The following is a 27716-nucleotide window of genomic DNA, read 5'->3' as shown; positions in this document are numbered from 1 at the left end:
AGATCCAACCTCCTGCCATGGGCAGGGACACCCCACACGAGATCAGGTTGCTCAGAGCCACATTCAGCCAGCCCTTAAAAACTTCCAGGGATGTGGCTTCTACCACCTCCCTGGGCAACCTGTTCAGTGTCTCACTGCCCTCATGGTGAAGAACTTCTTCCTAACATCCAATCTGAATCTATCCACTTCTAGTTTTGCTCCTTTCCCTCTAGTCCTATCACTACTTGACACTCTAAAAAAACTACCTGAAGGGGGACTGTGGCCAAGTGGGGGTTGGTCTCTTCTCCCAAGCAGCCAGCAACAGAACAAGGGGACACAGTCTCAAGTTGTGCTGGGGGAGGTCTAGGCTGGATGTTAGGAGGAAGTTGTTGGCAGAGAGAGTGATTGGCATTGGAATGGGCTGCCCAGGGAGGTGGTGGAGTCACTGTCCCTGGAGGTGTTGAAGCAAAGCCTGGCTGAGGCACTTGGTGCCATGGTCTAGTTGACTGGCCAGGGCTGGGTGCTAGGTTGGCCTGGCTGATCTTGGAGGTCTCTTCCAGCCTGGTTGATTCTGTGACTGTATGATCTTACCCTGGCTGCGTTGTAAATTCGGAATATCCGGCTGATTATGTCTTCTTCCAGATCAGCTGAGACAAACTCCACCTGAATAGGACCATGTCGGTGTACTCCATTTTCTGGCCAGTACTGAGGACACAGCTATAAAAAACCACAAACACGAAAGCAGAGAGTTAATGAGTTGGAATTTCGTGCTGCCTTGATAGACCTCCCCAGATCTCTCTTAGTGCTCCATTTATGACTGAAACACTGCCCAAGTATCTTCATAAAACACACCCTGTGCTTCATACTCTGAAGGGAGCATCAATTCTCCAACCTCAGGACTTAACTTCCACGGCTGTTTCATTATCCTTGACTGACGACACCATTTAGCATCGGCATTGCTTTACATTTTTCAATAACTGCTCCATTTCACCTTATGAATGCCACCCAAAAATAGCAATTCTGCTTTCTTTAGTGCTCAGGAAACATCACTTCTTAGGTGTCTAAAGACCACAAAGTCACATTACCATTATCTTGCACGGTTTTAGCGCCTAACAACATCATGATGGCTTAATCCAGAAACCAATTCTCATCCCTGTTAATGCTTTAGAGATTAAATCAACACTTTGCAAGGAGGTTTTTTGAAGCTAGGCTCTGCTTGTGCATTTTTTTCCATAAAGCCCCTGATGATTTCCAAACCCACTCCCTCTCCCCCCCCAAACCCCGCCCCAGGATATTTACAGCAGTTCCATCATGTGGCTTTTGCAAAACATTCACCAAAATTAAGTATGAACTCGTGAAATTTTGTTTGCTTGCAGAAGCATTGATGTCAGATTTGGAACTTGATTTCATTCAGCAAAACAGCTGTGGTCTTCATTCTGCTGCCTTGACTGTTGCTGATCCAGAGCTGAGCTGACAAATCACATTTACTCCAGATGTTGTTTTGCATTTCTTATAACACTTAGCCCTCCACAAAGCCGTTTGGAGATGACTACGTTTGAGGGAAACATAATCACTTACTACATCAATTAAGAAGAGAACAGGGTCTGATTTGCAGGAGTTCACTTTAACAAGTTAAACCCAGAAATTTCAAGGAGGAAAATATATTTTTTTTCATTTATTTTCAACTCCCCCTAGATTCAGTCTGCTGAGCAAATTGCTTCTCAAACATTGCTCAAACCTTGCAGCGTTTTTTTGGTTTGGCTGTTGTGAACTATGCTGGTGTTAAAATATAACATAGGTAACAAATGCAAATGCTCAGATCATTTTAGACGTGCAGAGTCTAGTGCAAGCCTTTCAAACACAGAGGGATGCTGTTGTAACAGACCTCTGCAAATTGCTTCTCAAACATTGCTCAAACCTTGCAGCATTTTTTTTTTGGCTGTTGTGAACTATGCTGGTGTTAAAATATAACACAGGTAACAAATGCAAATGCTCAGATCATTTTAGACGTGCAGAGTCTAGTGCAAGCCTTTCAAACACAGAGGGATGCTGTTGTAACAGACCTCTGCAAATTGCTTCTCAAACATTGCTCAAACCTTCCAGCATTTTTTTTTTGGCTGTTGTGAACTATGCTGGTGTTAAAATATAACATAGGTAACAAATGCAAATGCTCAGATCATTTTAGATGTGCAGAGTCTAGTGCAAGCCTTTCAAACACAGAGGGATGCTGTTGTAACAGACCTCTGCAAATTGCTTCTCAAACATTGCTCAAACCTTCCAGCATTTTTTTTTTGGCTGTTGTGAACTATGCTGGTGTTAAAATATAACATAGGTAACAAATGCAAATGCTCAGATCATTTTAGATGTGCAGAGTCTAGTGCAAGCCTTTCAAACACAGAGGGATGCTGTTATAGCAGACCTCTGCAAAAGGCCTAAATGAGAATAAGCAGAGCTCTTTGCTGGAGCTGCTTTGGGAAGCCGAGATTTTTCCAGCTCTGAGGATACCAAAAGCACCTAAGGTCCGCGTGTTCCATGTGTATGTGGATGCCAGTGACTCTCTTGAAGCCAGAGTTGCTGTGAAAGGTGGAATTTCATTTCCCAGCGGAGCATAACAATCCACAGAAATTGTCTAATATCTAACCAGAACTGTAAACACTCCATATATCCATAAATAATAACGATAAGAGTAATTAGTAATAAATCTGGATGGAATGAGTGGTTTTAATAAGCTCTGCCCTCTCTCTGCTTCTCTGCGCTCCGAAAGGGTTGGGAGATTTATTCCTAATGAAAAGATTGTTACATTAAGAGGGAAAAAGGTTTAACATACTGCAGAGAGCAGGTGCATTAACTGCATATCCCAATAGCTTTTAAAAGCCTGTGAGGCTAATAAATGCTGGCAATAGCCATGCACTATTGTAAATTCAAAACACAGTCCACAAATTAAAACCCCTCTCTTCAGCAGTCCCTAACAGTCTGACTCCCCCGACTCTTTCCTTATTCACTCAGAAAATAATCTCAGGCTCATGAATAAAAGTTCTGCCTTTCTATTTTGCTCCCTGTAGACAATGGAAAGGGTTTGGAATCAGAAATGTGGCCTTTAAAACAGTGTGTGGAATTCCTACACATCTCTTTTGAATGGTGAAAATGGGAGCTTAGTGTGTTTTGAAAACAAGAAGTCTTCATGTGCAAAAGAAGAAAAACCAAAGAGGCATTTTGCCTAAGCCTGCGCAATACACAAAGCTAAAATGATTCTTGATCATATCCCAAATAAGGATGACATCCAGCCTGCTATAAAAAGGGAAAACACACACACACAAAAAAAGCCAATGCTTTTAACTAATAATTAACAACTATTTACATAGTAAGAACCTGGATGGCCACTGTGTTACTCCAGCATATGGCTGGTGCGGTTTGTGGGAGCCAAGGAAATGATATCTGTGTAAGGACCTGGAGCTGCACCACTCAGAGTCAGGTTGTAGTATGCTGAGTGATTAATGCCAGTGATTAAATTGCCCAACCAGTAGTTTTCCAATTTTCTAAGGAGCATGTATAGCATGCACAACTCTTCTGTGAGGTAACTGTGCCCTCTCATACATTTGGCTGCCCTGTTTTCTCTTCTGAAGGATGCTTAGTCCCCAGGCTTGTTAGGTCCTCTCTAACAATGTCATTTTGTCCCAGAGGTAACACAGATTTCCCCATTGGGAAAACTGAGCCCCTGGTAAGCAGACCAAGGCCATTTGAACAGGCTAATGAATAGCTGCTGGCTTCTGTTTGTGACTTTTGGCTATAAATAGTGTGTTTCAGACTTGAGTCAGAATCCTGCAACCATCATTTGGAGGTTTTAGCAACTCTTCCCAAAGTATCTTCTCTTGTCAGAATAAATTATAGGTCTGTGTGCTTCTGTGTGTGTTCCTCAGTCCCCTCATCACCTTTGTAGCTTCCACTGGACTCACTGCAGTAGCTCCTTGACTCTCTTGAACTGGGCAGCCCAGAACTGGATACAGTACACTGGGTTTGGGCTCACGAGGACAGTGTAGAGCAGGAGGAGAACCACCCTTGATCTACTCTTCTGATGCTCCCTAGGAGACCGCTGCCCTTCTTGGCCCCAAGGCCACATTGCTGGCTCATGGTGAACTTGTTGTCCACCAGATTCTGCTGCTGGGCTGATTTACTCTCCTTTCCTTATGTGTGTCTGCAAGCTACAAATCAATTTCTTAGTGTGTTAGCATTTAATACTGTTTTATGAAACTAATTATGTCCTAAAGCTCTTCTGAAATGCCAAGGCTTTAGCACTCCTCTTTGGAATGAAGCAGTTTTCTGGACTTACTTGTGCAGGATCCACATCATTCAGCATAACTATTGAGGTGCAGTGATAATCTAGGACCAGCCTCCAGAAATCTTTGACAGTATTTGGTAAAGGATGCTGCGTGACTATAAAAGCAGACGGTTGCTTGTAGCTCTGCAAAGAAATAACCAGACAGTGAGAAGAGAGAGAGATCCATTTAGCCCCTAAAACTTTGGCACTGGAAGCATTGTTTCTACTTTTTATATAATTAATACACTGCTTTCAAGCCTTTCCCCAGGTCTTATAGAATTGGTTCAATTGGAAAAGACCCCTAAGATCATTGAGTACAACTGTCAGCATAACACCACCATGGCTGCTATAGCATGTCCTCAAGTGCCATATCTACATGTTTTCTGAACTCCTCCAGAGACAGTGACTCCACCACCTCCCTGGGCAGCCTGTCCCAATGTCTAATCATTCTTTAAGTAGGAAAAAATTGCTTAATAGCCAATATAAACATCCCCTGGTACAACTTGAGGCCATTTCCTCTCCCTCTATAACCTGATACTTGGGAGAAGAGACCAACCAGGGATCAGTGCTGGGGCCAATCCTGTTTAACATCTGCATCAATGGCATTGTTGAGGGCACAGAGTGTCTGCTCAGCAAGTTTGCTGATGACACCACGCTGGAAGGCTTGGCTGATACAGCTGAAGGCTGTGTGGCCACCTAGCAAGACCTGGACAGACTGAGAGCTGGGCACAGAGGAACCAGATGAAGTTCAACAAGGACAAGTGCAGAGTCCTGCATCTGGGGAGGAATAACAAACTCCACCAGTACAGACTGGGAGGTGGTCTGCTGAAAAGCAGTCCGGGGACCTGGGGGTCCTGGTAGATAACAAGCTAACCATGGCACAGCAATGTGCCCTTGTGGCCAAGAAGGCCAATAGGATCCTGGGGTGTATTAGGAAGTTTGTCCAGCAGATCAAGGGAGGTTCTCCTCCCCCTCTACTCTGCCTGCTGAGACCTCATCTTGAGTACTGGGTTCAATTTTAGGCTCCCCAGTTTAAGAGGGACAAGGATCTACTGGAGAGGGCCCAGGGGAGGGCTACAAGGATGATTAGGGGACTGGAGGGCATGGCTTATGAGGAGAGGCTGAGGGACCTGGGGCTGTTTAGTCTGGAGAAGAGAAGTCTTAGAGGGGATTTGATAAATGTAAATATCTGAGGGATGGCCAGGACGGGGGGACAGGCTCTGCTCACTTGCTCCCCGTAACTGGACAAGGAGCAACGGATGGATGCTGCAGCACAGGAGGTTCCACCTCAACACAAGGGGGAACTTCTTTACTGTAAGGGTCCCAGAGAACTGGAACAGGCTCCCCAGAGAGGTTGTGGAGTCTCCTTCTCTGGAGACTTTCAAGGCCTTTCTGGATGTGTTCCTCTGTGATCTGTGTTAGATAGTATTGTCCTGCTCTGGCAGGGGGTGTTGGACTTGATGATCTCTTTGGGTCCCTTCCAACCCCTAACATCCTGTGGTCCTATGAATCTCCACCTCACTACCACCACCATTCAGGTAGTTGTAGAGAGCAGTGAGGTCTCCCTTCAGCCTCGAACTTATAAGCTTCAATATTAATAAACTGTATCTGGGCAAAATCTAACTTCTGCAGATGTTATATTTGTGCAGTGTGTTTTATGCCACAGGCATGGAGTCAAACCATCAGAAGTCTTTACCTCCAGTAAAACCACTACAAAATTTTGAGCAGCCTTCAATCCAGCACATGTCCCTCAGTACCACATCTACAGTCTTTTAAACCCCTCCAGGAATGGGGACTCCACCACTGCTCTGGGGAGCCTGTTCCAGGGCTTAATCACTCTCTCAGTAAATACATTTTTCTTAATATTCAACCTAAACCTCTCCTGGTGCAGCTTGAAGCCACTTCTCCTCATCCTTTCTCTTGATGCTTGGAAGAACAGACCAACTCCTACCTTGCTCCAGCCTCCTTTCAGATAGTTGAGCCTCTTTTTCCCCAGGCTAAGCAACCCCAGTTCCCTCAGCCTCTCCTCACAGGCTTGTGCTCTAGATGTCTCACCATCTGTGCTGCACTTCTCTGGACATACTGTAGCACCTCAATGCACTTCTTGTAGTGAGGAACTCAAAACTGTAGCCTGCATTCGAGGCACAGCTTCACCAGCATGGTCACTGCCTTATTCTTGCCACACTATTGTTGATCCTAGCTAGGATGTTGTTGGTCTTCTTCACCACCTGGGTACATGCTGGCTCACATCCAGCTATCAATCAGCATCCTCTAGTTCTTTTCCACAGGGCAATTTGCAGCCACTTTGTCCCAGGCCTGGAGCACTGCAGGGGGTTGACTTGACCCACATACAGGGGGCCTGGCACTGGGCCTTGTTTAACCTCATATCATGTGCCTCAGGCCATCTATCCAGCTCATCCTTGGAAGTTTTATGCAGATGAGAGATTCTTGAAAGTCTTTCCTTGCCTCCTTCATTTAGAAACCCTGGCAGTTTTTCCAAACTCATTCTGGTATTGAATAATGAGCATTTTGCTTGCTACCTCTCAAAGGGCTTTTGCCCATCAGTGAAGAGTTGCTGCAGAAGCTTGGCTAGGAAGCTTTAGTTGGAGAGCAACCCAGATCACTTCATCCTTGGAGCCTTTTGTTGAGACACCTTTTTGGATCCAGATCATTGTTTTGGCAGTGAAGGAAAGTATCTTCAAAGAAAATAGTGAGGCACTGCTCTTTTTGAGTATCATTCAATTTACAGAAGAAAACAGAACTGAACTCTGGAGGAAAGAACACAACTAATGGCAAGGTTGGAAACTCCAGATCAAGGAAGCTCTGTTCTAACAGGAAATGTTGACCTACTGTGAGAACCTAGAGAAGACACTTCAGCTTTTGTTCTCAGCTTGTCTACATAGATGAGCATAAAGACAATACATACAACCATAGAATCCACCATAGGTTGGAAGAGACCTTCAAGATCATCCAGGCCAACCCATCACCCAGCCCTGTCCAATCAACTAGACCATGGCACTAAGTGCCTCATCCAGTCTTCTCTTGAGCACCTCCAGGGATGGCGATTCCACTACCTCCCTGGGCAGCCCATTCCAGTGCCAGTCACTCTGTGCAGAACTTCCTCCTAACATCCAGCCCAGACCTCCCTGGCACAACTTGAGACTGTGTCCCCTTGTTCTGTTGCTGGTTGCCTGGCAGAAGAGACCAACCCCCACCTGGCTACATCTACCTTTTTACACAGAGGTTTTGAACTTGGGCTTATTTTACAAGAAGACTTTGAGAACTTGGAAGGGAAGAAAGGCAAAAGCTGCTACAAACTCTTATTACTCCAGCTTCATTTTTCCAAAGGACCATTTACAATGTCTTCAGTCTTTTCTAACCTCTCATTTCTTGTTATTTATGTGTTTGAGAATTGCAATTACTATACCCCCAAACTGTCAAAGATAGGATATAAATATCTACAGACTGTAAAGGCAGTTTAATTGTCTTCTTACTAGTATTCTATTAGCAGTATCAGAATCACCATTGATGCATTAGAAAGGAAAAAGAATTCCACCCAAACACGAGGAGGAACCATTAATTACAAGAGAAATAAACAAGAAGGCTGAAGTAATAGCTTCTCTACTGTCTCATGCTTACAGACAATTATTTTTCTTCTGTTAATTACTGGTTAAATGAGAAACAAAGGGAACTGAAATATTGATGCAAGCCTTGTTATCCTGTTCAACTACCTTGGTGTCTCAATACGTAGCACTTCCCCCCACCCCCTTTTTTTTTTGTTCTGGCCAGATGGTTAAAAGTTCAAGCACCAGGGAGAAATGCAGGCAGCTTTCAGTTTTTCAGAACTCTCTGACTTGCTCTTAGAGCACAGCACTGGCTGGGACATAACATATGTGGGATCCTAAATGTACTGGGGAGTTTAAAGATTTTGTGCCATGTTTCTTCAGAAAACAAGCCAGGAGGATTTTGGTCATCTTATGCTGACTCCACTTTTCTAGCATTGCTTCAGTTTTCAAGGGCTGCTTGCTCCCTTTTTCTGTATTATTAATGAGGTAGGGGAGACTTACATCCATCAGGGCAGCGTTAATGTAGTTACTGCTCTCTCCATCTATCGTTATGAGGAAAGGCAGGCATCTGTCTGGAGGCAGAACATCCATGCAGCGGTTCTTCTCATGATTCCGTGGTAGAAGTGCTATGCTGCAGTCTTCTACACGCAGAGTTGGAGTCACCATATTTAAAGTCTTTCAAACAGCAACCACAAAGAGTAAACAAATACAACAGAGAAATTAAGATAGCGGCGAAAGCAGCCCAAAATATTTAAAGACAGATCAAGTCGGCATTCAGCTTCATTCAGCAGGAATCAATATGCAGAGAAATGAAAACACATCTCAGTCAGCAGGCTTTGGAAGAAAAAAAACACCAAACCAAACAAACAAAACCCAACCAAACCCAAAAAACAAATCCTGGAAGCACAGAGATGTGAAAGACAGCTCCAAGACAGCTGGCAGAGCAAACCTGCCTTCTGCAGAGAGGCTGGTGAGAGGAATCAACATCCTTCCCTTGAGGAAAAGGAGGATTTTACTACTACCCCACAGCATTCTTTGATGCACATCATCATTCAGTAGCAATTAGTGACAGCCTGTTCTCCTTTTTCTTTTTTTTTTGGAAGGCTTTCCCTCCCAGGTATGGTCCTAAATTGGTTGGTTATAAGCAAGCTGGTCTTAAATTGCTTAATTATGAGCAAGTACTTCACCAAAAGTCTTAGTATAGCTTAATTGTATAGCTTCTAGGTAATGTCAGCCACAACTTACCCTAAATTCCTCTTTGATCTGGCTAGAGTTAGTTTGAGGATCCAGTTTATTCATTTCATAGTAAACAGACCTAACTTGGGAAGCTGGAACTGACGTGTCCCCACAAAGACAGGCTTCCAGGATGGCATCATGGATGAAGACATACTGCTCCTGGTAAAGCAAGGAAAAGAATTATTGACATAGGATGTGCTAACAGTATTTTAGTTCCAAAAAACCTACAACTAATATTGTTCACAGCAACACAGATCCAGCATGGCTGGAAAAGAATCACAGAATCATAGAACCAACCAGGTTGGAAGAGACCTCCAAGATCATCCAGTCCAACCTAGCACCCAGCTAGAACTGGACACAATGTGCCAGCCACAAAGGAGCTTTAGTTTCACAGGCTAGATGAGTATTTTTTCTGGCAAAGCACACAGCAGTGTTCCAGTGGGTTAACAGTACCTCGGTCTGCACCATGTTAACTCTCCGGGATCGAAGCTCTCTCACACAGTTGTATATGTCTACCACACCTTCTCTTTCTGCCATGTCCAGCATGATGTCAATCACAATGAAGCATCCAGTTCTGCCAGCACCAGCACTAAAGCAAGAGAGGAGCACAGTTAATCATAGAATCATAGAATGGCTTGGGTTGGAGGACACCTTTAAAGGACATCTAGTCCAACATCCCCGCAGTCAGCAGGGACATCTGCAGCTCAGTCAAGTTGCTCAGAGCCCCAGACAATCTGACCTGGAATGGTTCCAGGGATGAGGCACTCACCACCTTTCTGGGCAACCTGGGTATGTTTCATCACCCTCAGTGTACAAATATGTTTCTCACTTTCTAGCCTAAATCTCACCTCTTTTTTCAGTTTGAAACCATCACCAATTGTCCTGTCACAATAAGCCCTGATAAAAATATTGTTCCCCTATTAATGTTCAACAGAGCACTGGAAAATGTAGTGTAAGGGTCCACATTGCAGATAGTTCATCAGTGGGATGATTATGGAAACTGAGCCTTGCTTTCAGGCATGTGAAGGATTTCAGACTCAGTGTCCACATTCTTATCTGTATTAAAGGTTTTAAGTTGTCTTGAGAAGAGTTTCAGAGGCTTCAGCAACCTGTGGGGAGATTATGTGGTACAAGAGAAGCAAAAGTTGGTCCTGAAGTATAGTGGACAACACCATGTAAGGATTTCTCTTAACACCATAGAATCATTTTCCTTGGAAAAGACCTTTAAGATCATTGAGTCCAACCATTACCAGACTCTATCAAGTCTGATGCTAACCCATGTCACACAGCACCACATCTGTGTGTCTTTTAAATGCCTCCAGCCATGGGGACTCAACCACCGCGCTGGGGAGCCGGTTGCAGTGTTTGAGAACCCTTTTGGTGAAGGTGTTCTGCCTACCTGCAGTGAACAACCAGAGGTCCAGCGTTGGGTGGGCTCTTGGATTTGACCTGCCGTACGAATCCCAGCAGGCCTGTTGCATGGTAGGGTACACCGTGGTCTGGCCAGCCGGTGAAGTGAAACTGCCTGATTTCGCGGATCTCGTGGGCACCTCGCTGTCGAAACAGAAATAAACCAACAAGCTGCAACTTGAAAGACGTTGGGCAAGAGATGTCGTAAGGATGGAACTTCAAAAGCCTGAGTCTGGCTGAAGAGCATCCACCCCCTGCTGGTACAACCTCTGCTGACTGCTGGAGAGCGTCCTCGTGGCAGGAGAGCGAGTTCAAAGGTTATGGATCGACTGGTTTCAAAGCCTTGCAGCAAAATGGATTAATTTAGCACTAGATTGGCTGCAATGTAGTCCAATCTCTTAGCAACAAGATAGCTGCTCCTCTCTGTATTTGAGCACCAGGTTGCTTTGAACACAGTGGCTTTATGATGAGCAGCGTGATCATAGAGCAGATCAGCAGCAAAGCCACAGACATACCGCACAGATGACATTTTTTCCCCTGCCACCACTGCTCTCCACAGGCATTTTGTTGCTGACTTCAGTGAACTACAGCTTCAGCGTAATTTTCCTTATCATTTGTCTCCTTCATTGGTCTGAAGGAAACAGCTGAATAATAAGAGAGCTTTTTGCACCTCTAATGATAGGGGCTGAGTTTGTAGCCCCTCCACACGCTCACCCTTCAAGTGATTTCCTGCAGTCTACAAGGGCATGGATATGGTGAGACAAGTATGGATGAGGAGCAGATTGTGTTAAGTAATTTCCCATGTGACTTTCTGGAGCAGACTGGATATTAGAGGTATGCATGCTAAGTTTGATTTTCCCAGTGCTTGCATGTCCCCTTCCCCCTCTAAAAATGGAGCTGCCAGTATTTTGTTCTCATAGAAACCCACAGACCAGAGGCCATCATACATATTTCATGAGCAAACAGCAAAATTATGACATATCATGTCTAGGCTGGACTAAATGTCAGTGATATTAATAACTGGTGGTTTACAGTTTTTCTTCTCAAAGATGTATTTCCTGTCTTGAGGTGGTTTGCATATAAAATGTCTAGTTCACTTTGCACAATGAACTAATCTAAACCTCTTCATTTATTCCTGCCTTGCCAGCTAAAGGAGCCTGGGATTTTCCATGGTTGAGAAATTTTGGCTGTGCCAGTGCTCCATGATTGGACTGGGCTTGGGGTATCTTGGTGTATCTGATGCTCTGGCACCTCAAGCTGAGGGTCTCTGAATCCAGGGCATTTGCACAGAGGGATATCAACAGTCATCTCTCTTGGAAACCATGATACAGATAGGGAGGTGAGGGAGAAGATGGAGGCCATATGTGGCATTGGTATGGGAGAGGGAGACCACACCTTGCAACAGAAATGACCTTATATCCTAAAATTCATAGAACACTGAAAAGCAGGAATAGACAAGCTAATTTGCATTTTAAGATGAGCTAGCAAACACAGCATCACAGCATAGTGGAGGTTGGAAGGGACTTCATGGCACCCTGCTTTGGTAGGATCACCCATAGTGGAGGTTGAAGGGACCTCATGAGAACATGCTTTAATAGGGTCATACATAGCAGGTTGCCCAGGATCACAATGTCCAGGTGGGTTTGGTATATCTCCAGAGAAGGAGACTCCACAACGTCTCTGGGCAACCTGCTCCAGTACTCAATCAGTCTCAAAGGAAAGAAGCTTTTCCTTAAGTTCAGATGGAACCTCCTGAGTTCAGTTTGTGCCCATTGACCCTTGTCCTATTCTTTGGCACCAATGAAAAGAGTCTGGCCCCATCCTCTTGCTCCATGCCCTTCAGATCAGCATGGAGAGGATCTCCCCTTGGTCTGCCTGTGGTGGCTCAGCCTTTCTTCCTCACAGATGTGCTCCAATCCTCTCAACGTTTTCATAGCTTCTGCTGAACTGTCTATGGTAGTTTCCTGCCTCTCAAACTGAGGAGCCTGGAATTTGACTTAGTACTTCAGATGCAGCCTCACTAGGGCAGAGCAGATGGGGAGAAGAAACTCTTTTGACCTGCTGGCCACACACTTCTTAAATGTACCCCAGGAGACCATTGGCCTTCTTGGCCACAGGGTCATGTTGCTGGCTCATAGTAAACTTGCTGTCCACCAGGACTCCTGGGTCCTCTTTCTCCATAAAGCTAACATAATCAAACACAATTTGCTCTCTGTACTTTGGGGATTTTAGAGTGTGGTAGTTAACAGATCTTTCTGCTACTACAAGCAAAGCCTCCAGCTCCCTAAGTAGCTGTGTGTAAGTGAGGTAATCCACGTCCCAGACCCTTCCACATTGCTCACAACAACTGTCCACAATCTCTCAAGAAACAAAGATCACAGTCAACAAACCAAGACCATGACCATGCAAACTGAGGGCTGAAATGAGTGCCTCACAGACATTCTTCATACCTTGATTCTGAAGTCATTTAAAAGAAAGTAAAATGCCCCTCAAAAATAATGCTGGGCACATCAGGATATGTCCTGTGTATCTTGGGCATCAGGGATAGGACACTAGAGTGTGTCCAGAGAAGGGCAACAGAGCTGGTGAAAGGCTTAGAGAAGAAGTCTTATGAGGGGTGGCTGAGGGACAACCTGAGGTAGTTTTGTCTGGAGAAGAGGAAGCTGAGGGGAGACCTCACTGCTCTCTACAACTCCCTGAAAGGAGGTTTTAGTGAGGTGGGAGTTGGTCTCTTCTCTTTAGTAACAAGTGATAGAAGAAATGGCCTCAAATTGTGCCAGGGAAGGAAAAATGTCTTTGCTGAAAGAGTGGCCAGGCATTGGAACAGGCTGCCCAGAGAGGTGGTGGAGTTGCTGTCCTTGGAGATGTTCAAGAAATGCATAGGCATGGCACTTTAAGATGTGGTTTAATTGCCATGATGGCCTTAGGCTGATGGTTGGACTTGGTGATCTTCAGAGGTCTTGTCCAACTGAAACCATTCTCTGCTTCTGTAGTTCTACAAAATGATCTTTGTCACACTGCCTGCATTTTTGTCTCTTGCTGGTACCACTCAGCTCCTAAGAAAAGGGTTTGCATCCAGGGTACTTTTGTAATGGCTTTGCTTATTACATCTACAAAAGAATGATTTTCATGTCTGTAGCTTCCCTGCTGGTTTCTAAACCCAAAATAGCAACCCAACTGCACGAATCATAAAAGCATTTGCTCCACTCAGAAAGACTGTATTTTTACCTTTTTTTTCTGTTGCTGTTGTTGTTTATTTTTGTTTCTCTTTTTTTTTTTCAGATGAAACAAACAGAAAATGGAGTTCACTGCTACCAAACCCTGGGATGTTAAAAAATGCAACAAATGCTTGAGGTGCTGCTGGGTGTCACTGTCTGAGTAATTCATCTGACTTGGCTGTTGTGCTGTAAATGAGCTCTGCTCCAGAGGAACTGCTGCTGCACACAATGGAAAGCACATCTAGGAGGTGGTCTTCAGGATCAGGGTAGGATTTTGGGGTCAGTTTTCTTAGTGTTATCCTCCTACTTCTCAACCATTAGCAAATAGCCAGTAAAAAACCCCAAACAAACCAATCAACTAACCAAACCCCACAAAAAAACACCAATCAATTTAACTCCAAACAAATCAATTCTAAGTTGTATTTCAGGAGCTAGTGTGAGATGTTCATACACAAACAGGATAGATTATCAAAAGGGACTTCTGATGGTTGAATCACAGAATTATTGGAAAGGCCCTCTGTGATCATAGAATCACAGAATCATAGAATCAACCAGCTTGGAAGAGACTTCCAAGATCATCCAGTCCAACCTAGCACCCAGCCCTAGCCAGTCAACTAGACCATGGCACTGAGTGCCTCATCCTGTCTTCTCTTGACCACCTCCAGGGACGGTGACTCCACCACCTCCCTGGGCAGCCCATTCCAATGCAAATCACTCGCTTTGACAACAGCTTCCTCCTAACATCCAGCCTATACTTCCCCCAGCACAACTTGAGCCTGTGTCCCCTTGTTCTGTTGCTGGCTGCCCTGGAGTCCCTTGGAACTGAGTGTCTAGGTTTAAGGAGCAAGTCAGGCTCTTTAATCCTTCTCAAAGGAGGTAAAGGAAAAATGCTCCACTCTGGATTGGGTAGAATTGGAAAGTTTAAATGGAAATGCTACTCATAACTATGTGAAACACTACAAAGCATATAAAGTACACCAGATCCATTGCATAATTTAGCCACCATTATCCAAAAAACTCCTTAGGCCAAAGTTTCTCACCTCCTTTCTCCAAATCAGGCCCAAACCCCAGGCTTCAAATGTCCCTCCCATACCATCCCTCTATACCCCTTCCATATTGAACCTGAGTGATGCAGCTAAAATTCAGCTCACCAGCTCTGGGCCCCAGCCAAGGCTGCTCCAAGCCTCACTTCCCTGCATTGCAAAGATAAGGGAGCAGCATTGGGAAGGAGAGAGAGAGGGAAAGGGGCAAAAACTGACACTGCATCCAGTTTTATAGGGATGCAGGGCTTATGAGAATGAAATGAGAAACAAACTACACTTTCCAGTCCACCTCCTGGACCTGTTTAGCCTCTGGAGGCCCTCAACTTTGTGGTTCTTAAAAGCACTCACCTCAAATCACTGAGGTTCCAACACTATCCTTCTCTTGGTAATACCTTCAGATGTGGTTAAGATGGATTGTGTTCTCAGCCTGGAGATGAGGAGGCTCAAAGGAGACCACATTGCTCTCTACAACTACCTGAAAGGAGATTGTAGCCAGCTGGGGTTGGTCTCTTCTCCCAGGCACTCAGTGACAGAACAACAGGAAACAGTTTCAAGCTGTGCCAGAGGAGGTTTAGGATGGATGTTAGGAAGAAGTTCTTCACAGAAAGAGTGATTGGCATTGGGATGGACTCAATGATCTTGAAGGTCTTTTCCAACCTGATTAATTCTGTGGTTCTGTGTCTTATGACACAGCTTGCCTTAGAGAGCCTGACAAGCATCAGTCCCAGAGGATCAGAAATGTAGAGAGTGGCAGAGATATACAGACTTGACCTTGCAACACCATCACAAGAGTTAAAAAACGATGGGAAATGGGGTAAACAAAATCCCCCCCCCCTTGCATTTTACTCAAGTTACATTGACACTGCTTTTAGAGGCTTACTGAAAAACTACCATCTATTAAAAAGCAGTGTCTAAATGAAATCTTTTCAGATGGAGATTTTTATTTTTCTTCTGTAAGAAAGAAAATGTTTAGTGCCTTTTATCTCTGTCTGCTCTAATGCACTTATTCAAGACAGTTTGGTTATGTTCAGCTGTAAAATCCTCTCTCTCTTTTTTTTTTCCCCCCAACTCCTTTTCCTTCCCAGTCCCAGTTAAGAAGTGAAAAGCTAACATCAAAGCATGGGCTTAAAATCTGCAGAATGGAGACCAACCAATGCTTTATCTACTTCAAAGTGTAGCCACCTTCTCTCATCTGTTTATTAAAAATATCTAAGTGCAAGGAAACAACAGGCTTGGATGCAGCTGATGTAGAATATGTAGAGTGGTAAGCATGATAGGATATTTCAGTTCATCCAAACCACGTAAATCCATCGTCATTACCCTCAGGTTGCTGTGTTGATGCATATTTAAGCACTAGAATCAGAGCATCATAGGATGCATTGGGTTAGAGTGGACCTTTAAAAGATCATCTGGTCCAGCCTTTCCTGCAGTAAGCAGGGGCAGCTTCAACTAGAGCAGTAAATAAGTGAAACAGTTGAAAACTCCAATTTGTTTGTTAGTGTGGATGTCAAGTGGCCTTTCTGGCAGTCATCTACCATGACCTTTCAACTTTGGTCATCATCTACCTGGCTGCAGGATGCTTTGATGCTAAGGATCATACAATCATAGCATCATTTTGGTTGGAAAAGACCTTTAAGATCATCAGCTCCAACTGTTATTTCACTCTACCAAGGCTGGTGTTAAACTAGTCTCAGTTTTCATGTTCTTCATGTTCCACCTCAACACAAGGGGGAACTTCTTTACTGTAAAGGTCAGAAGGAATAGGCTTCCCAGAGAGGTTGTGAGGTCTCCTTCTCTGGAGACTTTCAAGGCCTGTCTGGATGTCTTCCTCTGTGATGTGTGTTAGATAGTATTGTCCTGCTCTGGCAGGGGGGTTGGACTCAATGATGTCCTTGGGTCCCTTCCAACCCCTAACATCCTGTGAAGATCATCAGGTCCAACTATTATTTCACTCTACCAAGGCTGGTGTCAAACTAGTCTCAGCTTTCACATTCTTATCTATATTTTAGGTATTAAATTCTTGCTGTTAGAGCTCCAAGGCTTCAGCAACCTGTGTAGGGATTAAAGGGCACAGGAGAAGCAAAAATCGTTCATCAGAGAATTGTTTTGGTTGGAAAAGGTCTTTCGGATCATCAGGTCCAACTATTATGTCACTCTACCCAGGCTGGTGTCAAACTAGTCTCAGCTTTCACATTCTTATCTATATTTTAGGTATTAAATTCTTGCTGGTAGAGCTCCAAGGCTTCAGCAACCTGTGTAGGGATTAATGGGCACAGGAGAAGCAAAAAATCAATCCTTAAGTTTAATGGACAACACAACAGAGGGATTTCTCTTAGAACTGTAGAACTGTTTTGTTAACATCATTGAGTCCAAACCATTGTCTACCTCTACTAAGTCTGGTTGGTACTAAACCATGTCCCTCAGCACCACATTTCTACCACCTTTGAACACCACCAGGCATGGGGATTCAACCACCACACTGGGATGTCTATTCCAGTGCTTGAGATCTCTTTAACTGGAGAATCTTCTTTTACTATCCAAACTAAACCTTCTGTGGTGCTGCTTGAGGCTACTTCCTCTCATCATGTTGCTTGTTACTAGGGAGAAGACACTGACCTCCACCTTGTCACAGCTTCCTTTCAGATAGGTGCAGAGCACAAACATTCTTCTCACAAGAGAGAACCTTCTCACAGGAGCTGCAACTAACTCAAAGTTTTCTAAGCTAATTAAATGAAAATCTCATGGTGATACCAGGAGAACATTACTTCAGTGTACCATTAGAAGTATCAAATCTTCCCTTTCCTTGTTGTTCTGCGTCTCAAGTGAGTGTTGGTACACACAATTAAAACACTTCCATCCTTTAATTAAATGTGACTAAATCCCCTGAACTGACACAAAATGCCTGACACTTTTTACCACTGACTGATCCTGCTTCTTCTCACTTGCAGTGCCTTGTTAACTTTATGTTGTGCACATATAACAAGCTCTTTGGCAGAGCTACTGAGCATCAAACCAACCTATGGCACTATTCCGATGAACAGCAATACAACATGTCGATGGGAATCACAGGGTCACAGAATGTCAGGGGCTGGAGTGACCTCAAAAGCTCATCCAGGCCAACCCCCCTACCACAGCAGGATCACCTATACCAGATCATACAGGAATGCATCCAGGTGAGACTTGAGTATCTCCAGAGAGGGAGACTCCACAACTCCCCATGGCAGCCTGTTCCAGTGCTCTGTCACTCTCACAGGGAAAAAAAATCATCCTCATGTTTCCATGAAAGTTCCTATGCCTCAGCTTCCACCCACTGCTGCTTATCCTGTTGTTGGGCATCACCCAGCAGAGCCTGGCTCCAGCCTCCTGGCACTCACCCTGCACATCTTTATAAACATTGATGAGGTCACCTCTCAGTCTCCTTTTCTCCAAGCTAAAGAGCCCCAGCTCCCTCAGTCTTTCCACATAACAGAGGTGCTCCGTTCCCTTAATCCTCTTTGTGGCTCTGTGCTGGACTGTTTCCAAGAGTTCACTGTCCTTCTTGAACTGGGGGACCAAGAACTGGACACAGTACTCCAGATGCAGCTTCACCAAGGCAAAGTAGAAGAGCAGAAGAACCTCTCTCGACCTACTAGCCACAGCCCTTCTAATACACACCAGAGTGGCATTGGCTTTCCTGGACACAAGAGCACACTGCTGGCTCATGGTCAACAACTCATCCACTAGGACTCCTAGGTCTTCACTGCCTTCCAGCAGGTCAGCCCTGAACCTATACTGACACCTGGGGTTATTCTTTCCCAGGTGCAAGCCTCTATAGACAGTTGCCCTTGTTGAATTTCCTTAAATTCCTCCCTGCCCAACTCTCAGCCTAACTCTTGCTGATGTGTAGAATGATGGAATGCATTGGGTTGGCATTTAAAGGCCTTCTAGTCCAACTCCCCTGCAGTGAGCAGGACATTCCCAACTAGATCAGGTTGCTCAGAGCCCCACCAAGTTTGACTCTGAATGTCTGCAGGGATGGGATGCCCACTGCCTTCCTGGGCAACTTGCTCTAGTGTTCCACCACCCCCATATTAAAGAAGCTCTCCATATGAAGACAGATTCCACATACAAAATGAAATTGCCTTGAGAAGAAAACAAAGTTTGTTTCAGGTTGGTCTCTGCAGACCAGGGCCGCACCAGCCCAACACATAACAGCATTTTCCACCACGAGCTTCTAAGTAATGGTGCCCCTGGTAAAGAGAGAAAATGACTGTGGGGAGAAGGAGATGGGAAAACAGCACGAATGTGCTTTGCAATTGATTGCTGGGAGGGAGGCTTCGATTTCTCCTAGCCAAGGAACATCACTTTTTTAAACTCAGGCAGGAGCCGACAGTGATGGAGAGCTCAGAAAAGCGGCGGATCGCAGGAAAACCAGGATCTGCCATAAGAGGGCGGCAGTCGTTTACCCAAAAGCCAGGTACCAACCCGGGATGCCAGACGAAAGGCTGCACTTTCCCGTGTTGTCTCGAAGTTCCTGAGGCAATCCCACCGCGTTCAAGGAAGAAAGAAGCAGATCTGGGCACTTACCTTTTCGACTGCAAATGTCCGGATCACGTATTCAGCTAGGAGCTCCGTTTCTATGAGGGTAACTTTAATGTCTTTGTATATCTCTGTGTCATCGGGCCAGTATTTGCAGCACTTCACCTTTCAAAACAAAACACAAAAGAAATTAAGGTGCATTTCTTTCAGAGGATTCACACCGAATCCATTCTGCCTTCTGGGCAATGATGCTTTAAACCCCAGTGGTCTGCAGACAGCTCTGTTTGCAGCTGGTGCAGGTGATCCAAGTTCTAAGGGACATCATCTCTTCCTTGTTTAAGTCAGCTTTCAGAGTTTCAGGTGAGAGTCCTGTTGTGGTTCAGGTGAGATTCCAGCAAGTGTGTGGGGACCACAAAGGAGATGTTGAGGCACTGGAAAGCATCCAGAGAAGGGTGACAAAGATGGTGAAAGGCCTGGAACACAAACGCTTTGAGGAGAGGCTGAGGGAGCTGGGGTGTGCAGCCTGGAGAAGAGGAGGCTCAGGGCTGACCTCATTGCTGTCTACAACTACCTGAAGGGAGGTTGTAGCCAGGTGGGAGTTGGTCTCTTCTGCCAGGCAACCAGCAACAGAACAAGGGGACACAGTCTCAAGTTGTGCTGGGGGAGGTCTAGGCTGGATGTTAGGAGGAAGTTGTTGGCAGAGAGAGTGATTGGCATTGGAATGGGCTGCCCAGGGAGGTGGTGGAGTTGCTGTCCCTGGAGGTGTTCAAGCAAAGCCTGGATGAGGCACTTAGTGCCATGGTCTGGTTGACTGGCTAGGGCTGGGTGCTAGGTTGGAGTGGAAGATCTTGTAGGTCTCTTCCAACCTGCTTGTTTCTATGATTCTATAGTGAAGATATGCAAAGTAGCTGTTTGTGGGGACTGTACATGCTGCTGAAAATAGATGAGAGACTGAAAAGCTTTCGCCTCCTTCCCATTTGTGAGGACAAGGTGGTGGGCAGGGAAGCCAGCACGTAACTTACATCCCTCTTTTGTTCTGCTCTATCATGGTAATAGCTCCACTTTCACCGCTGCACCTGGCCATCGTCCAGGAGTGCAGTACGTGCTAGGAGGAACATCTGTTACACATCTGCTGCTTGGAATGGTTTGTCTCTTCCTTTCACTGAAGGGAAAACTTAAAATAGATCTTTTAATACATGTATAAATGTGGTGCTGAGGGACATGGTTTAGCAGTGGACTCAGCAGTTCTGGGTTAACGGTTGGACTCACTCATCTCTTCCAGCCAAAATGATCCTGTGCAAATCTACTGATTTACTTAAACATACACTTAAATGAGTAGAGCAAAAAAAACCCAACCACTAACCCTCAAACCAACCAAATACTTCAAATATTCAACAGGAAACTGATAGGGGAAAAAAATAGTTAAATTCCACAGCTGGGGGAGCGTTTCTCGAGGGCATTATCATGCCAAAACATTTGAACTGCCATCCTGTCTGGTCTTCAGCAAAAGGTAAAACTGATGAACATCTATATAAGCACACCTTGAAAACTGCAATGCATGATTCAGATCATTTCTTTACACACACTCCAGATTTACTATGTAAAGGATTGTCCAGAGTTTGTTCCAAGTGATGTACCTGATCGTCGCTGGACAGAAGGAAAGGTGTTGCCACATGAAAGCACTAACAAAGTCTGATAAAACAAAGCTTGTCCAGGCAAGGTTGGTAGTCCTGGACATTTTTATGACTCTTTAGCAGGAAAAAAAAATTAAATCTGAATAGAACTGAGTTAAAGGACTGCAAAGAAAACAGCCTCACATCAGGATCCTCTTCAGAGAAAAAAAGAGTAGCTTGGTCCTAAGCCCTGGCTCCCAGCCACAAAATCACACAAGCTTCCTAAGAGCTTATTTCTGCTTCCCCAGCTGGTGGAAAGCTCCTGGAGCAGAACTGGAGCTCAGGTAGCTATAAGAAGTTTTTTCTTTATTTTGCTATGCTTGTCTTCAGACCTAGTAACAACATTAGCATTGGCTAAGAAAAGTTCTGTATGGTCTTCACATTTCTTCTGGTTTTAAGCATGGTTTGGGGTTAACTGCTAAACACTGTGTTTAACAGTTCCCTTCCATAGCAAGAGCCTTGGAGTTGGGATTTGGAGCAGTTCTGGGCTCTCCAGTTGAAGAGGGACAGGAATCTACTTGAGAGTCCAACAGAAAGCTACAAGGATGATTAAAGGACTGAAGCACTGCCTTATGAGGAAAGGCTAAGGGACCTGGGGCTGTTTAAGCTCAAGAGAAGACTGAGAGGGGATCTAATAAATACATATAAATATCTGAGAGCTGAAGGTGAGAAAGGGACAGGGACAGCCTCTGTGCACTCATGCCCTGTGATAGGACAAGTGGCAAAGGATGTAAACTACAGCACAGAAAGTTTCACCTCAACATGAGGAAGAACTTCTTTACTATAAGGGTCATGGAGCACTGGATCAGGCTCCCCAAAGAGGTTGTGGAGTCGCCTTTTCTGGAGACTTCTAAGACCCATCTGGATGTGTTCCTGTGCGACCTGCTGTGGTCCTGCTCTGGCAGGGAGGTTGGACTTGAAGATCTCCAGAGGTTCCTTCCAACCCCTAACATCCTGTGATCCTGTGACAACAAACAATCCCAGCAGTGCTCAACAATCCTATAGCAGGTGCAAGGCTACCAAGACCCCACTGTGCTCACCAGCCAGCAAGGCGAGAAGGTGTCAGTGTGGACAATAATGTTTCCACCAGCCAAAGACCAACCCCAGGGTGCCCTAACCCCAGGATCTCTGGCAAATCCATCTTCATCTCTACAGCATATCCATCAGCTGTAAGCAGTGAACAGCCATTTCAAAAGCATTAAACATTGCTGCAAGTGGTTTGCGGTTGCTGCTCTCTGCTCTTGCATCTGCTTGGTATTTATTCAGATCTTATCTTGTTTGGTTGTAATTCCAAAAATACTCTGATAGAGGCTAAGTGAGAAACAAGGAATGCTTTATTGTTTTGTCTCTCTTCAAATAAACCAGAAAATTCACACTGTTCATGTCCCTTAGGCCAGCAAAAGGACCCTTTGTGAATTACAGAATGGTTTGGGTCGCAAGGGACCTTTAAAGGTCCTCTAGTCCACCCCCGCTGTAGCTCTGTAGTCAATGGAGACATCTGCAACTAGGTGAGGTTGGTTAGAGCCCCAGACAACCTGGCTTGGAGTGATTGCAGGGATGGAACTTCTACTACCACTCTGAGAAACTTGGACTAGTTTTTCACAACCCTCAATGGCAGAAAATTCCCCTTTTTATCTGTCTAAATGTACCCTCTTTTAGTTTAAAATCACAAGCCATTCTCCTGAAGAAACAGGCCCTGCTTAAAAGACTGTCCCAGTACTTCTTATAGGCTCCTTTAAGTGCTGTAAGGACAACAAGAAGGTCCCTCTGGATTCTTCTCCAGGCTAAACAACTCCAGGTCTCTCAATCTGTCCTCACAGCAGAGGGCTTCCAGCCCTTCCATCATTGTTGTGGCTTTTTTGGACCTTCTCCAACAGGTCAATGTATCTCCTGTGCTGAGGATTCTAGAGCTGGACCCAACACTCCAAGTGGGGTGTCACCATAAATAGCGTGGAGAGGCAAAATCTTCTCTCTTGACCTGCTGGCCAGGTTGCTCTAGACATTGATGGGGACTCTCTGAAGAAGAGTTTTCCTACCCATGGCTAAGATCATTTTTTGACTCTCCATGCAGAATCAGGCAGTTCATGCTGCCTCCAGATGGAAGCAGCTCACTAACAACCCCATCTCAGGATACAGTTTGCTTTTCCTGCCCTGTTCACTTCTCTTTGCCATATTTAGAACCTAAACCACATGAAGACAGCCAGGGTACATAGGAAGGGAGCAGCTGCAGTGGTGATGCTAATCATAGACTTGCTTTGGTTGGAAGACACCTTTAAGACCAAATTCAGCCATTAACCCAGCACTGCCAATTTCATCACTAAACCATGCCCCTCAGCATCACATCCATATATCTTTTAAGTTCCTTTGTGAGTGAGAGGTTCCACCACTTCCCTGGGCAGCCTGTTCTAGGACTTAGTGACCGTTCTGGGGGAGAGACTGTTCCTCACATCCAACCTAAACTTCTCCTCGTGAAACCTGAGGTCATGCCAAACCTAAACCTTCCTCGAGATGCAACTTGAGGCCATTTCCTCTTGTCTTACTGCTTGTTACTTGGGGGAAGACACCAACCCCCAGAGGCAGCTGTAGAGAGGGGGAAGGTCTCCCCTCAGCCTCTTCTTTCTCCAGAATAAACAGCCCCAGTTCCCTCAGCCATAGTCACAGCACTTTGAAGCAGCACTCCACTTTGTTGCTAACTTTAGCCTCATTTCTTTTTGATGGGTGCCTGCCATCCTCCAAACAGCTCTAGTTTAGTAAAATAAACAATCAGGGTAAAAAACACCCAAGCCTGGCTGAATTAAATTGCTCAGCTTTGAAGGAAAGCACGCCTGTTGCTAACTTGGTAGGTCTAGACAGTCTGGATTATGACTAAGAACAAGAGACATTTAGAAAGACCAATTTAGAAGGGTACAGTTCTCATCTTCTTATGTCTCAACTGTAGGATTTCTTTCCTCCCTTTTTCCCCCCTCTCTTTTAAACCTTATTTAAGATGATGCAGTAGAATAATTAGGGAAGCTTTGGGGGATGTCGCACAGCAGTTAGAGCCTTTGGTGCCTCATGAAGCTTGGCCAGCTGGGGATTTCTTACTCTGCTGCACAGGGGGAGGGGGGGTTGGACATGGAGCAGATTGGAGCTGAGCAGAAGGATCCATGACAACACCATTTCCTGAAAACTTTCCCAAGTGGAACAGGGGCTGTTATGGTGCCAAAGCCACAGTCAGAGCCACAGAGTGGCACTAAATGATTCACTCGCTGGGAGGAGGCAAAAAACTCTTCAACTTTTTTTTAATTCAAGCTTTTTTCCTACTTTTGGCTCTTGTTCTGCAGTGTTGCTGCATGTGCATGGACATAAGGAGGGAGTTCTTTACAATGAGTATTAAAATACTGAAACAGGTTGCCCAGGGATGTGATGAGGAGAAACTTCCTTACAGTGAGGGTGATGGAGCACTGGAAAAGGCTGCCCAGAGAGGCTGTGGAGTCTCCTTCTCTGGAGCCTTTCAATGCGTGCCTGGATGCATTCCTGTGCAGACTACCCTAAGGGATCCTGCTTTGGCAGTGGGATTAGACTCGATGATCTCTGAAGGTCCCTTCCTAGCTCTAACATTCTGTGATTCTGTGATCCTAGGCAGCCTCATCTATTTAGAAGTGCTCCTGCTCAATGAGGAGAGTTGGACAAAATGCCCTTTGAGGGCTTCTTTCAACCACATCACTGACCTTGAATCTGTGCTGAGCTCTAGACTTGGCAACTCTATGCACTCCTGATGAGCCAAAAGTAAAGCAAATGCTTAAGGAGCAGTCTCCCATCTCATCCAGAATCATAGAACCAACCAGGTTGGAAGAGACCTCCAAGCTCATCCAGTCCAACCTAGCACCCAGCCCCATCCAGTCAACTAAACCATGGCATTAAGTGCCTCATCTTTTCTTGAACACCTCCAGAACCTCTCAGATAAATGCATTATAGTCTTACAGACAGAAGAAGATGAAAGAGTGTAAACCAAAATCACATTTACAAATGCTTTTTTGGATCAGGGCCTTTGTTTGTACAAGGAAAGACAATTGCAACAAAACAGAGCATGGCTTTGCTCATCAAGTATGAGAAACTCTGTTGGTAACATATGCTTGTTCATTTTTAGCACAGCTTTAGCTACTGTAACTCGATGAATCTCTTCCCTCCCTTTTATAAACATTTGGTACATGTTTTACAAAGAAAAATTAGTAACAGAAGGTTTAGCTAAATAATTGATACACGAATCCAGAACTGAATATTAAATGAATTAGGTCTTTCTTTCCTTTCCCCCCCTCCCTTCTCCCCATGCAGTTGCTACCGTAACAGTAAATATCATCCACAAAGGAGAAGACATAATTCTGAAATCTCATCTGAGCAGAACTCTAATGGAGAGTTTGTTCAAACACACCCCACGTTTACAGCCTCACAACATGCCAGAAAATACAGCTGTTCATCACAAGATGAGATAAAAGAGTGAATGCCAGAGACAAAACGGAACTGCTCCGGTTTAATCTACTCCTCCCGAGGTACACTGCCCAACTGTTCCAAACATGTTGGTTTTGCTAATGATCCTCAGAATGTGGAGGTGATGATCATCTACTTCCACCTCCCAGTGGAAGAGTCTAAATATGGCTGACTCAGAGTTAAAAATGCAGGCAGCAAATGGCTAAAGGACACAAACCGCCGATGCCGAAGGTGTGTAGTTAGCCATTTGGCAACGCCGCACAGCTAGCTGAAGGCAGCATGAAAGCCAGGACACAGAATCAGGGTTGGAAGGGACCACAAGGATCATCTAGTTCCAACCCCTCTGCCATGCCCAGGGACACCCTACCCTAGAGCAAGCTGGCCACAGCCTCATCCAGCCTGGCCTTAAACACCTCCAGGGATGGGGCCTCAACCACCTCCCTGGGCAACCCACTGCAGGCTCAACAACTTCCTCCTCACGTCCAGCCTGAGCCTACCCATTTCCAGCTTTGCTCCATTCCTCCTAGTCCTGCCACTCCCTCAGACCCTGAAAAGTCCTTCCACAGCTTTTTTGTAGGCCCCCTTCAGATACTGAAAGACCACAATAAGTTCACCTGAGATCCTCCTCTTCTCCAGACTGAACAGCCCCAACTCTTTCGGCCTGTCGTCATAGGACAGTAATTCATTTACTTAGAGGTTTAGAATGGGAGGAACATTACAGAATTAATATGTGAGCTGGCTGTGAAATACACTTTGTAGCTCGTAGAGAAGAGTTTCATAACAGTGATTATTCCAAGTTCCCAATTTCCTCTGATTCTGAAATATTCTTAGCGAGGAGGTGATATAAGCTGCTGCGTGCTGCTCAGACTGTCGTTAGTGAAGAGCAGTATTATACATTCTAATTTAAAATTAATCCTCAACCAAGTGATGAAGATAGGCCAGACATAAATTCTGAAGTGGAACCTTTAGGATATAAAACGAAACAGCCAACCAAGCTCACTGGTGGATAAAAAAAAAGGAAAGTGCTTAATGGATTTTACAGGCGTAGCTTGGATAACATCACAGAACTTCCATTTGGTTTGAATTGAAGTAAAAGGACATCCAATCGTTGGAAGTGTTTGTATTTAAATACTTTTCAAACAAAAAGCCCCAACATATTGTGATTTAAGAATGTTTTAAAAGGTATAAAGCAACCTTGGACAGAAGATAAAACCTGATCTTTCTTTCCTTCGTTTTCTTCGTTTGCTTTTGAGCAAGGCGCTTAATTGATTTATACTTTATTTTACTGTTCTCTAGAAGAGCTTTGGAGGAGCATGGAGATATATAACATTTAAGATGCTCTTTGGCACCATCAGATAAATGAACCTGTATAAAGGCAGTCAGGAGTTGCTGTTCACAGCTCTCAGAGGGGGAGAGATGTCTCCGTGAGTTTTACTAGCTCAAACTTGTTCCAGTGATGCCTCAGAGCTGATATAATTCTCCACTCTCTGCCTCCCTACCTTGCCCTAGCAGCACAACCTTAGAATCATAGAATCAAACAGGTTGGAAGAGGCCTCCAAGATCATCCAGGCCAACCTAGCACCCAGCCAATCAACTAGACCATGGAACTAAATGCCTCATTCAGTCTTTTCTTGAACACCTTCAGGGATGGTGACTCCACCACCTTTCTGGCCAGCCCATTCCAATGCCAATCACTCTCTCTGGCAACAACTTCCTCCTAACATCCAGCCTATAGAATAGAATCATAGAATCAACCAGGTTGGAAGAGACCTCCAAGATCATGCAGTCCAACCTCCTCTGGCACAACCTGAGACTGTGTTGCTTGTTCTGGATGCACTCTCATTTGACTTTTGTCCAGAAGAAATAGCTTTCTGGAAATGTCCATTAGTAGCCACACACCAGTGCTTTCCAGTAGAGGGAACGTCTGTGGCCCCGCTGATCTTAGAATCATAGAGCTGTTTTGGTTGGAAGATATCTTTAAGATCTTTGAGTTCAACTGTTAATCCAACTCTGCCAAATTCACCACTAAACCAGCACCATGTCTACATGTCCTTGAAATCCTTCCAAGGATGGAGACTTCACCACTTCTCTGAGCAGACTGATGCAGTTCTTTACGCTTAAGGTGTACTGGTAGTTAGGTTAGATGGAACTGACTGGCCAAATCCATGGTGTGGCCTTCCTTTAGCTGTGACAAAAAACTAGTCTAGAAAAATTGCTTTCAACTAATCCAAGGTAAAGCTGTTGTAGTGTTCCTGCCTCCATTGCCAATACCATCAGGAGAAGAGGCACAA

General features: G+C 44.9%; 1 protein-coding gene and 1 long non-coding RNA gene across 12 annotated transcripts in view; one reads left to right on the top strand and one right to left on the bottom strand.

The window, feature by feature from the left end:
* Nucleotides 1-27716, bottom strand: part of PTPRM (protein tyrosine phosphatase receptor type M) — a 598091-nt gene that overhangs the window by 14726 nt on the left and 555649 nt on the right. For all 11 annotated transcript variants that reach the window (XM_064150185.1, XM_064150178.1, XM_064150183.1 and 8 more), the window contains 7 exons: nt 19334-19450; nt 10496-10650; nt 9550-9685; nt 9106-9255; nt 8362-8535; nt 4307-4438; nt 571-696 (listed from right to left, as the gene is read on the bottom strand). In XM_064150185.1, the coding sequence (XP_064006255.1) occupies nt 571-696; nt 4307-4438; nt 8362-8535; nt 9106-9255; nt 9550-9685; nt 10496-10650; nt 19334-19450 (990 nt within the window). The remainder of the gene's footprint in view (nt 1-570; nt 697-4306; nt 4439-8361; nt 8536-9105; nt 9256-9549; nt 9686-10495; nt 10651-19333; nt 19451-27716) is intronic.
* The window catches only part of LOC135178858 (uncharacterized), an 83602-nt gene that overhangs the window by 28960 nt on the left and 26926 nt on the right, over nt 1-27716 (top strand). The window contains exon 2 of the long non-coding RNA XR_010303763.1: nt 13789-13990. This is a non-coding gene — a long non-coding RNA (uncharacterized LOC135178858). The remainder of the gene's footprint in view (nt 1-13788; nt 13991-27716) is intronic.

This window comes from Pogoniulus pusillus, chromosome 10 (genome assembly GCF_015220805.1).
Source record: "Pogoniulus pusillus isolate bPogPus1 chromosome 10, bPogPus1.pri, whole genome shotgun sequence".
Lineage (NCBI taxonomy): Eukaryota > Metazoa > Chordata > Aves > Piciformes > Lybiidae > Pogoniulus > Pogoniulus pusillus.
This window is presented reverse-complemented; position numbering and strand designations above follow the sequence as displayed.